Consider the following 12529-nt stretch of genomic DNA (forward strand, 5'->3'; position numbering starts at 1 on the left):
ACTCACAGTTGCCTTTGTGTGTGTAGGTCTGTGTCAACCTAAATGTCTGGCTTTCGCGAGACAAAAAGTGCCAGGTAATTATGGGCCATATTCATTGTCATTGTTTTATGCTCTCAAGTCGTTATGTGTAATCTATATGTTCTGTGCTATTTTTATAACAGATAATAAAACATAGTTCATTTCGTATTGTAAAACAGCTATAAAATTATATTGATTTTTCAGTGGATGTTGGGTAGGGCATTGTTCAAACTAAAAAAAAGGTGTTTTTGTAATTGTTTTTAGGGGTGGGGTTGGGTTGTATGTGTGTAGGTAGATAAGTGTATTTATTTTAAGGTCCCAACAAGTCCAAAATTTGGAACTCGAGTAGGTCTATATAGCTAAATTCATTGTACCTCAAAAGCCTCACTTTTTATGCAGAATATATGTCAAGTGAAAAAAAAGATTCACATTAAAGAAGTAATCATTAAATGATACTTGAATAAACATATTAAATTATGTAGCAGCAGAATAAGTTACATTAAATTGTTATTTTACATGAATTTCATTATCAAATCCAGTCCAAAAACTACATGAACAACAATTATATTAAAAAAAATTGCATTGTAATTGTAATTTTATGCCTAAAGTGGTAGTTATATTTGGATGAGACTCGACATCTCTATGATTTTTTTCCCCATCATTTATTGAACAGGAAATAACACGTTGCTGTGTGCTTTCTGTTTTTATGTGGCAATCAAGTCATTTTAATTTATGACCATGAGTTCAATCTGTTTGCTTCATAAATCAAAAGTAACAGAGTGGAAAAGTTTCCTGTCAGCTTTAGGCCATTTTTATTGATTTTACTGGTTTATGGACCTTAAAAATCATGAAATTGTAATAAAATATCTCCTTTTTTTCATATGTTTTTAAGCCTTCTATGAATAAATTAATAACTTCCAAAACCAATGTATACCATGAAATTATGACCCATTTCTGTATGTATTTAAAGAAAGTTAATTTTTTCTTCAATGTTTTTTTTTTATCAATTCAAATTTTCTTGACCAATTCTAGGATCATATTATCTTCTTTGACCCTGTAGTTTAGTTACATTTGGCACTTGGAATATTTTATCAAATGCACAAATCAACAAAAAAAAAAAGGAGAAAAAGACCATAATATATGTAATTACCAATTATCCAAGTAATGCATTTGGCAAGGTGTTACGAATAATTCAGGGTGTTGGATATTTTATATGCCCATCTTTTATGCGTCATCTTATGGTTAATATACGTGTCTTTGACAGACAGCTGTCTGTATGTTCGTCTGTACATCTGTAAACTTTTCTTTTCATATATTTTTTATCAATTCATATAGGATGATCAAACCTAGTATGCAAGTACAACTTGGGATGGCAGTGTGTGTTGCTTTCCATAACTAGGTCACCATGACCTACTTTTCACGCATTACTGCACAGTAAAAGAAATCCATGTCCAGGCCATATCTTCTTTATCAATTAATTCCTATAGGATCATCAAACCTTGCATGCAACTACAACTTGGGATGTAAAATTATAAAGATATCGACTGGGTATGTTCCAGGTTTGCTTTGATGAATTATATGTAAGAAATTGTTAGCAGTCACAAATGCCTTAAAGACTGGCTTGAAGGAAAAATGGTTGTAATACAATAAAATACATCATCCCTCCCACACACATTCTTGTATGTGTTTTGTTTTTAATATAAATGTCTACTTTTGAGTGGGGAGGAGACATACTAGTATTTCATGGGGCAAAGACATTTTTATGGGGTAAATTGTCAAGAGATAATATATTCTTATTTTTTTTCAACATTATTTAGAATTTTAAATTTTGACTTTTTTTCCAGTATTTTATTTTTAAAGATTAATTTTATGATAAGTAAAATCAAATCTGACAAAAACATGTTTTACCAATTTGTGCTCAAATATCAGGAGATGATGTTGAATACGTTTTCATTTCAAATGTAAAGGCTGTTTCAATTTTATTTTTAAAAAGAAGTTAAAAAACCTGCATTAAAATTGCTTTTTGGCTAAAAGGGAAAACATAGTAGAATAGTGATCAATGTAATTTGTGAGGAATTTCTCTATAACTGCATCTGTGTAATGACTGCATTTCTTATGCATGTGTCTGTTCTTGTCTTATGCAGACTGCTATAACTTAAATTTTCCCTACAGTGCAAGCTGTTGCATCTTTTCGATGGACTACGTGAGCATTTTTACGACTGGGCTACGTCCCGCCCCCAGCCATGGGAGTGGGACTACCATGGACTAGTTTAACCAGGGGTTGGTAATAAAAAGAATCAGGACAAAGTGCCAGTATTATAGGATCTTCACCAGTTACAGATTGATCCCTGTTTGTGGGGGGGGGGACATTGGGATATTTCTCGTACCAGTGTTCCACAACTAGTATAACAGGCTATGGTATGTAAAACATTCATGAATGATATCACTGAATAACGTTGTCTTCCATGTTTTTGAATAAAGTTTAGAATGATTTATGATGCTTAAATCAAAGCAAAAGTAGGAAAAACACTTTTTACTCATTAGTGGGACAGCTGGTCAAAGGCTGTGGGGAAAATGCATGTAAAATATCATATGCATATAAAAATGTAGCCTAGGTTTCTAATGACTACAAGTCAGAATTACCAACTGTTTGACATCCAATAGCCAATGATTAATTAATGAATGCGCTCCAATAGTGTCGTTAAAAAAAAAAAAAATTTAACTTTAACTTTCATTATTGGGAATATGTAGTACATGGTCAAATAGATTTAAACTGTATGGCTCATAGTTAACTTTTATTAAATTAACCTTGATCTATCATGCCAATGTTTTAGAGAGCAGGACTTCTAGATTATTTTAGCCCCACCCCCATGGCTAGTGATATTCAATGTTGGACAAGTAAATAACTACTATTGCCATACCCAAAAGCTAGTGAAAAAACCCAGTCAAATGTTGCAGTTAATATGACTAGCCTGCCTCCACCCCAACCCCCCAATGTTAGTGTCACATATCTGATTATAACTATTATTTAGTAACATTGTATTAACTTAAAGTAAAGTAGGGCTAGTGAATTTTTAATCCTGGCTAGTAAATTTTTGAAATCACTGATCCCATAGCTAGTGGATTGTTAAAAAATTCTAGAAGCCCTGCAGAGAGAAACAAATCAGTAAACCAAATAATTATTTTAAAAGGCCTTGTTTGATGTGCTCAGTGTTTGATATGTCATCGTATTATGGTTAACTTAAAGCCTTGGATGTGGGTGAGATGACAGCACTCTGCTGGGAAAGAAATTATTGGGAAATTTATGATCCCATGATCAAAGGTTTTCTATAGATCACCAAACAGGTTATCAGCAAAGGATAACAACCAGTCTAATGGAAAGTAAAAGAGTGTCTTTGTTTAACATAATGCTTGTATTATTTGTTTTAACATATGGCTTTGCCTTGCAATTATATTTTGAAGAATTATTTTTTGGTTTTTGTTTAAATTTATGTTTCATATTTGATGTGGTGAATTTTTATTTCATTTTAATGTATGGTTTTGTCATGCAATTAGGTTCTTAAGAAATATTTTTTTTTTTTTGGGCATAAATACATGTATATCTCTTTTTTAATGCTTTTCCATGCAATTAGGTTTTCGAGATTTTGTTTCAGTTTTTTGTGTAAATTTATATCTTTGATATTTGGCATAGTGAATTTCAATTTCTTTTTAATGTATGGTTTTGCCATGCAATTAGGTTTTCTAGAATTATTTTATGGTCTTTTGCATTTATTTATCTGTTTGATATTTACTGTGGTGAATTTAGATTTTTGTAGTGATCATGTTTTATTTCTATGTCACCAAGGTCAACTTTAGGACAGCTATGATATTTTCTTTCTGTATAGCCTTTGCTCATGCACATTACAACATCTAGCTTCCACATGTCCTACTAGATCAGTGTTAACAAAATATGATTTCTTCAATTAATGTTTAAAAACACCACAAAATATATTGCCCCTTTACATTGCGACTAATTTGGTCAGATATGCGATTATTTTTTTCATCTGGTGACTAAAACATTTCATACTATCTATATAAAAATAGAAAGTAGGTGTCATCTGGCTCCTAGATGGAAAAGTTAACATAGCGGACTGAACATAGAAACCAAACATAGAAATTGTTTTTAAAACATTTGTTTTGTTTAACGACACCACAAGATTTATTAATCATTGGCTTCTTATGCCAACTTGGTCTAACATTTCCAAGTGGATCAATCTGACATGGTCATATTTTATTAACAGATTTCATCATTTTCAGTTTTGTTAGATATTATGGATTGTTGGTCACATATGCTGTTCATATATATGTAGTGTATGATATTTTTCTTTGAATTGCTGGGCATGGTGAAGTGATATTATTCGATAGTCAATAATTATATTATAACACTACTTTGTTATGGCAATAATTGGCAGTTGGGGCTAAGCAAATACAAATTGTTTGTGGAGACACTGTTACGTTTTAATTTTTAAAAGGTCCTACTGTGAAATCCTTTATTTTCGTGGGCTTAAATGTTCATAGTTTAGCTAAAATATACAGGTTTATATATGGGTACTTACATTTTTGGATCAAAAAGGTATCATAAATTTGTATTTGTATTTATATTATTTGTATATGTATTTATGTAATACATTTTTATCTTGTTCTTAGATTTGTTGACTGCACTAGTCTTCAAATTACATAAAAATTAAACCACCACAAAAAGTGATTTCTTAGTATATTTGAGACACACACTCTCATTTTCCCTCCACCTCCCACCAATTTGTGATGTTTTTACAATAATACCAGTATGCATTTAAAATTGCGTCAGATTCTTGTTTCAAAAACAAGACAACAGTTCTGTTATTGGTAATCTGTATTTATTTATACAAGACACGAAGCCATAATTTATTTTCATTTGCTAATCAGAAGTAATATGTCTGCACTAGAAGAAATCAATACAAGTGTGTTAATTATAGATATTTTCTGGATTCCAGTCCAACAACGTGTTAATGCATTCATAGTTATAACACTGGCCTTGGTGGCGTCATGGTTAGGCCATCGGTCTACAGGCTGGTAGGTACTGGGTTCAGATCCTAGTCGAGGCATGGGATTTTTAATCCAGATACGAACTCCAAACCCTGAGCGAGTGCTCCGCAAGGCTCAATGGGTAGGTGTAAACCACTTGCACCGACCAGTGATCTATAACTGGTTCGACAAAGGCCATGGTTTGTGCTATCCTGCTTGTGGGAAGTGTAAATAAAAGATCCCTTGCTGCTAATCAGAAAGAGTAGCCCATGTAGTGGCGACAGTGGGTTTCCTCTCAAGATCTGTGTGGTCCTTAACCATATGTCTGATGCCATATAACTGTAAATAAAATGTGTTGAGTGCGTCGTTAAATAAAACATTTCTTTCTTTCACAGTTATAACACGAAGGACACTTTTCCTCACGTCTGTATTCGGGATATGGGACTACTTTTCCTATGCAGGTCGCTGTTCCTTTCTTATGCAGACTGCAGTAACTTTAAATTTTTCCTACAGTGCAAGCTGTTGCATCTTTTCCATGGACTAGCTTAGCCAGGGGTTGGTAATAAAAAGAATCAGGACAAAGTATTATAGGGCCTTCACCAGTTAGAGATTGATCCCTGTTGGTGGGGCCATTGGGATATTTGAAGTACCAACCAGTGTTCTACAACTAGTGTAACAGTATATATTACAGAATCCTGTCTGTGAGATGATGCATACATTTTTGTTTATGCTAATCCAAAAGAGTTGCCCATTGAATGGTAGCAATAGGTTTTCTCTCTCGTCCATTCCATCCTCCTACAAAAATGTTTTTTGTAAATAATTTCAGTTTGGTTTGATGTAAGAAGAAAAGTAAAAGTGTTTTGGATATAACAATTATTTTTACTATTTTTGTGTGCAATTTAGAAAATAGTCGGCTCAGAAATAAAGAACATGTAGTAATGCTGATATTGATGTTTGTTCCATCTGGACTGCTAGCTGTGCCTTTTCTATGCAGACTTGTGTGCCTGAATTCCCCGGCTATTTTGAGACATGATCATATTATTATTTTATGACTACATGTATGTGGATGCTTTCCATTAATTGCCGTACCTGCATATATTCAGTGTTTTGTTCTGCTCATACACATATGGTATTGCTGTAATGGCTGAATCGTAAATGGAGCTCATCACTTGTGGTAATATTCATGAGGGTTAACCTCTGGAATAGGTCTTCTTGATTAACAGTCTAATTAAGAATTGCCTATAATGTACTACACTCAGGCATCGAAATAAGCATTGTGTCTGGTAACCCATTTACAGGTTACCACAAAATATAGCCTGGTAACCTATAGGTTACCACAACTATATGAAAGTTAGAATTGAATTCCTGTTATCGGTACGACTAACGAAATCTGGAAGTAAATTTATCTAGTGGACATTGCTTAAACGCTGAATGACTATAATTGCTTGCAATTGCACAAGTGCACGCGAACATTGATGCAATTCCTTACAAGAAAATGAAACGCGGAAGTCCGGAATGCATTGAAACTACCGTTATGCTGAAACTTTAGTCGAGAACGAAACACCGTTCTTGACTTTTCTTATATGTGGTACGACCGTTCTCAACTTATTACGATGCCTGTACATTGCTCAGAGGTATTTAGAACTGACTGGTATAAAGGTTAATTTGTCATGTATATAAATTGTCATCTGCTTAATTTTATTTTTGTTAAGATTTAAATTTAATTAGTTTTCTTGTCAGTTAAAAATATTTGTATGGTTTAATTCTTTATGTCTGTATAGAAAATTATTACATTAATTGTTGGCGGGGTTATTGTGCTTTTGTATTTCTTTCAGTTTGAACAATACTTATGATAAAACAAAATTACTTTTGTCTTAGTGGATTTTTCAATGAGTAAATTTTTTAAATTAAATTGCTTATTATTTTATGAGTAAGTATTTTCCTGTCAGTTTGGAAAAATCTGTAAATTTAGTCTATTGATGGATCTTTTTTTATGTCCCTTTTGGAAAATGTTTACACTAAAATTTCATAGTTTATTACACTGTGGTTTAACACTGATCCCCATGTGTGGCTCAAAGCCATTAGAATGGTACTTTATACCAAATACCTGTCAACCCATGGGTCTTTAAGAAACCATTAAGCCCACCTGCTGTAGGCAAATGCCACTAACACCGATCAATGATATTGCAGTTATTCAGGTGGAAGATCTTCGTCTACCTTCCTTTTGTCATAAAATGAAGTCGGGGATGTGCCAGTGTCATATGATACCTGATTCCCAGTAATCACTTCACAGTTGGTACTGTAATTATAATGTCTGTTTCATTTTATCACTAAATACTGTAGGGATTTTGACATTGAGGTTTGATATGTACATTCTTTACATAAAAAAAAAAATGAAAAAAAAGTCTATAACCTACAGTAAAATATCTACTAAATGGTACTTTTAATCAAAACACATACATGTTCATTATAATTTTATTTCCAGTTCTCTTTCCAGTCTGAATTTATTCAGGTTTATTTTTTAATCTTTGAAGCTCCATTTGGCCACAATCCTCTGTTATAAAAAGAACTCATTTTTCAAACAGATTTTATGTTCTAAAACACTGTCAAACTAGTAATTAGGATACAAATTACAGCAGTTCCTCTCACTGTCAAAACCCCACTTGTCAAAACCACCCCAGTAATGGGTTACATTACTTATATTTTATTGCTTAGATTATCCATTTCCATACAACCAAAGTTTTCTGATCAGCCTGGTGTTTCTAATACCAATTTTTTTTTTTTTTAAATTATATTTTTAAAAATGCACGTACATATGGGAAGTAACAGTTACGGAGTCGCGTTTTAGTCTGTTTTAATGGTATTTCACTGTTTCAACTTCACAGACTCTTGTTTCACTCTCTTGTAATGTTATCCAAATGAGTTACAGATTTGTAAATTAACCAAACTTAGTGTCCATGTTTACAGGTTGAAACTAGGGTCTGCACCTTTAAGTGGAAATGGCCATAAACAAAAGCACATGGTCCATACTAAAATGGGTGGTTTGACTGAAAATGGTAAATATCCTTGAAAGCACACAAGAGTGCTACAAGAATTTTATAAAAACTACTTTATTGTTTTCATTTTCAGAGCAGAGGATCCACACAATTCAGATAAAGAGTTTCATAAATCATCATATTAATAATGTTTATTTTTATCACACCGGGTAATATTGAGATGTGTAGAAACACACAAACAAATGTTCTATATAGACCTCCAAAATATGCTAAAAAAAAGGCTATGTTAAAGTTGTGTGGATTTCACTGTACCATATTAAAGTTTGTTGATACAGCTGTATTGAAATCTTCATTCTATGTTTGTATCTATAGTTATGGAATTGTTTGTTTTGTACCATATGGATTATTAACATTTCTTTTCATAGCTGTATTTAATGAAATGTTGTACTTTAAGCTTGCTACCTCTCAAGCGGGGTCTTAATGATGGATTGTTTTTTTCCAGATTAATTTTGTGGATAATCAGTGCCTTATTGGTATATTAATAATATGGACACAAGCATAGCCTTAAAGCTTATTCATATTGATGAACAAGCAATACCTTGATGATGTTTCATTGTGTACCTTGCAAAGAACCCTGTCTTTGATTAAAATTATCAGTCTGCATTTTCTTAATTGGTAGTAAAACTATTTTTATGTTCAATACCTTACCTATTGTGTCAAAGTAAATTAAAATCTAAATATACCACTGCACAGCTGCTTCATAGTCACAGCATTTTGAAAATGTGTAGTCTTGGAGATTAGGCATTTAATCAGAAAATTTAAAATTAATGTAATTTTCAACTTTTTAAAATTCAATTTCAGGTGTGGGTTGGGTTTTTTTAATATAAAATACATGTTGAGAAATTACTCTTATGTCTAACACAGAGTTTTCAGCTTCCTAAAGATTATTTCAGCTTTTATTGGGCCATTTCTCATTCCAGCCAGTGCACCACAACTAGTATATTTATAGGTTGTGGTATGTTCTATCCTGTTGGTGGGATGATGCATATAAAAGGATTTCATCTCTAAGACTATATATGTCAAAATTACCAAATGTATTACATCCTTTTGCCAATGATTAATAAATCAATGTGCTCTAGTGGTGTCATTAAACAAAGTAAACAAAATCCAATAGCTGATGATTAATAAATCAATGTGCTCTAGTTAAGAAAGTGTTAAGAAAAAAATAAAACAAACATCCCTTGTTTAAGCTTAGAGACTTTAGCATTCGTAATCAACAAAAGTGAACTTACCTGCATAATCCATTTAAAGCATTAATAATGTTTCTTTTCTATCTTTTGAATTCTTTGTCTTTGAAGTGGTACTTATTTTCTTATTTTGCATTTTTCAGATGCAGAATGAAACAGAGCTGGACACTGAACCAAAATCAATGCATAAAGAACTGAAAGCTGCACACGATGCCTTGCACCTGACACAGTCTCGTTTCCATGACTACCAGGTGAAGACGAACCTCATCGTGACATCGCTGAAGGCTCAGCTTTACAAGAAGGAACATGAGTTGCGATGGCAGCGTGAACACCATGAGCGACAAGCCAAAAAAATAGTGTCGCATCTGCTGTTCTTAGAAGGACAGCTGCGTAAAGATCAGAAACAGATCTTAGAACTGCTGCAGGAAAAAGAAAAGCTGATCAAACAACAGAAATTCGAAATTGACAGTTTGACCACTGCCAATTTGAAGCTCTTGACAGCTTTAAAAGAATTTCATATTCCACTTGGAAGCAACGGCGTTCATGAAAACCGGCTCATACAGGATGACTTCAGCCTCAAGCAGAGGTCAGTCTCAGAGTTCGACAGGAATAGAGCACACAAGAAGAAGTTCACAGAGATGCGTGAGAGGTTACGTCGCCATCGCAGCAGCTTTGAGCTGCACAATCCTGAGCCTCTGGAAACTCTTGAAGAAGGAGCATTTCGCTATGGCAGTCAGGACAACCTGAGTGATTCCAAGGAATTAAGCATTGACATTCTGAAGGAGAGGAGAATGAGCATGCCTTGCCAGAAGGAAAGACCTCGGAGTCTTACAGACTTTCCACCCAAAATAACAGAATACCCATTGCTGGAGTTACACAAGGAATGTGATCTCAAAATCGAGGATCTGGACCTGGAGGATGAAGAGGTGGATAAGGCTGAGGATGAAATATTTGAAAATGGAGATTGTGAACAGTCGTGTCTGACAAAATCTAACACTGTGCCGCAGGAACTGTCACAGATTGTTGTGAATGGTCAAAACAGAAACAACAGTAAAAAACAGAGACCTCTTTCAGAATCGGGTCTCGGCCTCATTCCATTGGAGAAGGGGTCCAAATCACCCAACAAAACAAGTCCACAGGGTCATAGTCCAGGGGAGACAAATCCATTCAAAAGCATAAAGACAATGTTAAGGCGTAAAGGGAGCAAACTGAAGAACAAGAAAAGGTCTGTGTCCTTGCCTCAGGGTGCCAATCAGGAATACTATGAGGCTCTGAAGAAACATTTTGACAAATATGATCTGTCCTGAAGTTATTCATTCTTGGTTTAGTTTGCCCACAAAACTGCTAATTAAACAGACAATGTGAAGACTTAACTGAGACCTTTCTGTGAATGTTCCAAACAACCTTGAAAATGTAACTATTCTACAGTTGGTATATCCAAATGAGGTATATCCAGTTTCACCAAAAAATTTACTTTAAAAATATAATAATTGTTACACACTCAGAAGAGCCTTTGGACTTTTCCATAAATATCCCAAAACTCCATAAAGGTGAATTATTTCACAATTGATACATCACTTGCACTTTTTATTTATTTATTTTATTAAAACAAATTTCTTAAGATTCAACAACTCCCTGAAGGTATAGTTATTTTTCACTCAGTATACATTCAAGCTTAAAATGTGTACTTTCTTGTCGATGTCACAAAAATACCCCGAAGGTGAATAATTCATCAATCAGAACATCCTTAGTGCTTTTTTCTAAAACATATTGAAGGTCAAAAATATTTTACAGCCAAGTACCGGCATAATCCGAGTTATTATAGCCAGTGTAAAATATGTGTGACCATTACAGCATTTTTATCGTTAAATTAATTTTTTGATTAAAATATCAAATGGTGTATGTAGTAGCATAAAATGCTTATTTTGTGAAGCAAGAAACGTCTGCACAGATCTGTGTATTATAAATGTTAACTTGTGAGTGCAGTTAAGTGCCTTTAAAATAAATTTGGCTCAGTTGTGTATGTTTGTGTAACATTTAGGTGTGATATGATTTGAATAAAACAAATTTACAGCTCTCAGAATTCATATCTTGTGATTTAAATTTAGTCCGGATAATAACAAGCAAATATCTGATAATGATAACCACTGCCATGAGAGGCTGAATTGAGGTATATTAAATTTGTTAACATTTTAAAAAAACCCAGGATGATTACCATGAGTTTCTACAGTCAAACTTAATAGACAAGGCCACTTTAATTGGTTTCAATGCATTAAGGAGGTGCCTGGGATCTAATTCACAAAGATCTCTTGGGCTCTGTTAGACAACAAAGCATCCTCTTTGCAAGTCTTTTAGCATTGTACTGTGAGATTGCAAAGTTGCGAGAGTTTAGTGAATTAGGCCCCTGGTCCATGTATAATATGAAGGTCCAGCTATCAACTAGAAATTTCCAGTCCAGGTTTGATTAAAAGTGCTAATATTTAAAATATGTTTAAAGAGTTTTGCCATAGGCACAAACTCAAAACATTACCAAAGACCACCTTCTTTACATTTGAGAAAGAAATATCTTCATTCACAACTGTTGTTGATCAGACTTCTCAGGCCTCTTGAGCCTTGAAACAATGCATAACCTATTTATGGAATATGCAGAAATAAATTTAGGTAACCCATTTCCTATTTGCTTAACTGGTTATGTCCATGAAAATGATATTCTAAAGTTAATACACAAAAGAAAAATAGGTTATGCAAAATAGATTTGCGAAACAAAACGATTGATCTAACAATTTTTAGAGGCTTGCTTTGTATCACTGGCTGTTGCTTAAGAATAAAAAAAACTTACTAACATTTATTTACATGTGTATGAAAAAAATAAATGGAATGTCACACGTCTTCAGATAAAACATTTGTGCAAATTATTACCTTTTTTGTTTGTTTGTTGCTTTAATCACCTATGTTATAAAGTTACTAGTATTACCGATCTGCTAAAATGGATGTAATTTTCATGAAATATAAGTTTTCACCAGAAATATGTGTAACACTTGAAATGTTAAGATACATGTATTACGTATATAATATGTATATAGAGCATTCTTGTGACTAGTGATATATATATATATATATATATATACACACTGAATTAAGGGAGGTAACTCCTTTAAACAAATTGTCAGCAGTTCACATCAGTTCTCTTCCAATCAAATTTTACTTTAAGATTTGTATTCCGAA

General features: G+C 33.3%; 1 protein-coding gene across 3 annotated transcripts in view; it reads left to right on the plus strand.

Moving 5' to 3' along the window:
* Positions 1 to 12219, plus strand: part of LOC121382528 — a 79949-nt gene extending 67730 nt beyond the window's left edge. For all 3 annotated transcript variants that reach the window (XM_041511986.1, XM_041511987.1, XM_041511985.1), the window contains one exon: positions 9448 to 12219. In XM_041511986.1, coding sequence (XP_041367920.1) covers positions 9448 to 10611 — 1164 coding nt within the window. In that variant the 3' untranslated portion in view covers positions 10612 to 12219. The remainder of the gene's footprint in view (positions 1 to 9447) is intronic.
* Positions 12220 to 12529: the final 310 nt, after the last annotated feature.

This window comes from Gigantopelta aegis, chromosome 10 (genome assembly GCF_016097555.1).
Source record: "Gigantopelta aegis isolate Gae_Host chromosome 10, Gae_host_genome, whole genome shotgun sequence".
NCBI classification, from domain to species: Eukaryota; Metazoa; Mollusca; class Gastropoda; order Neomphalida; family Peltospiridae; genus Gigantopelta; species Gigantopelta aegis.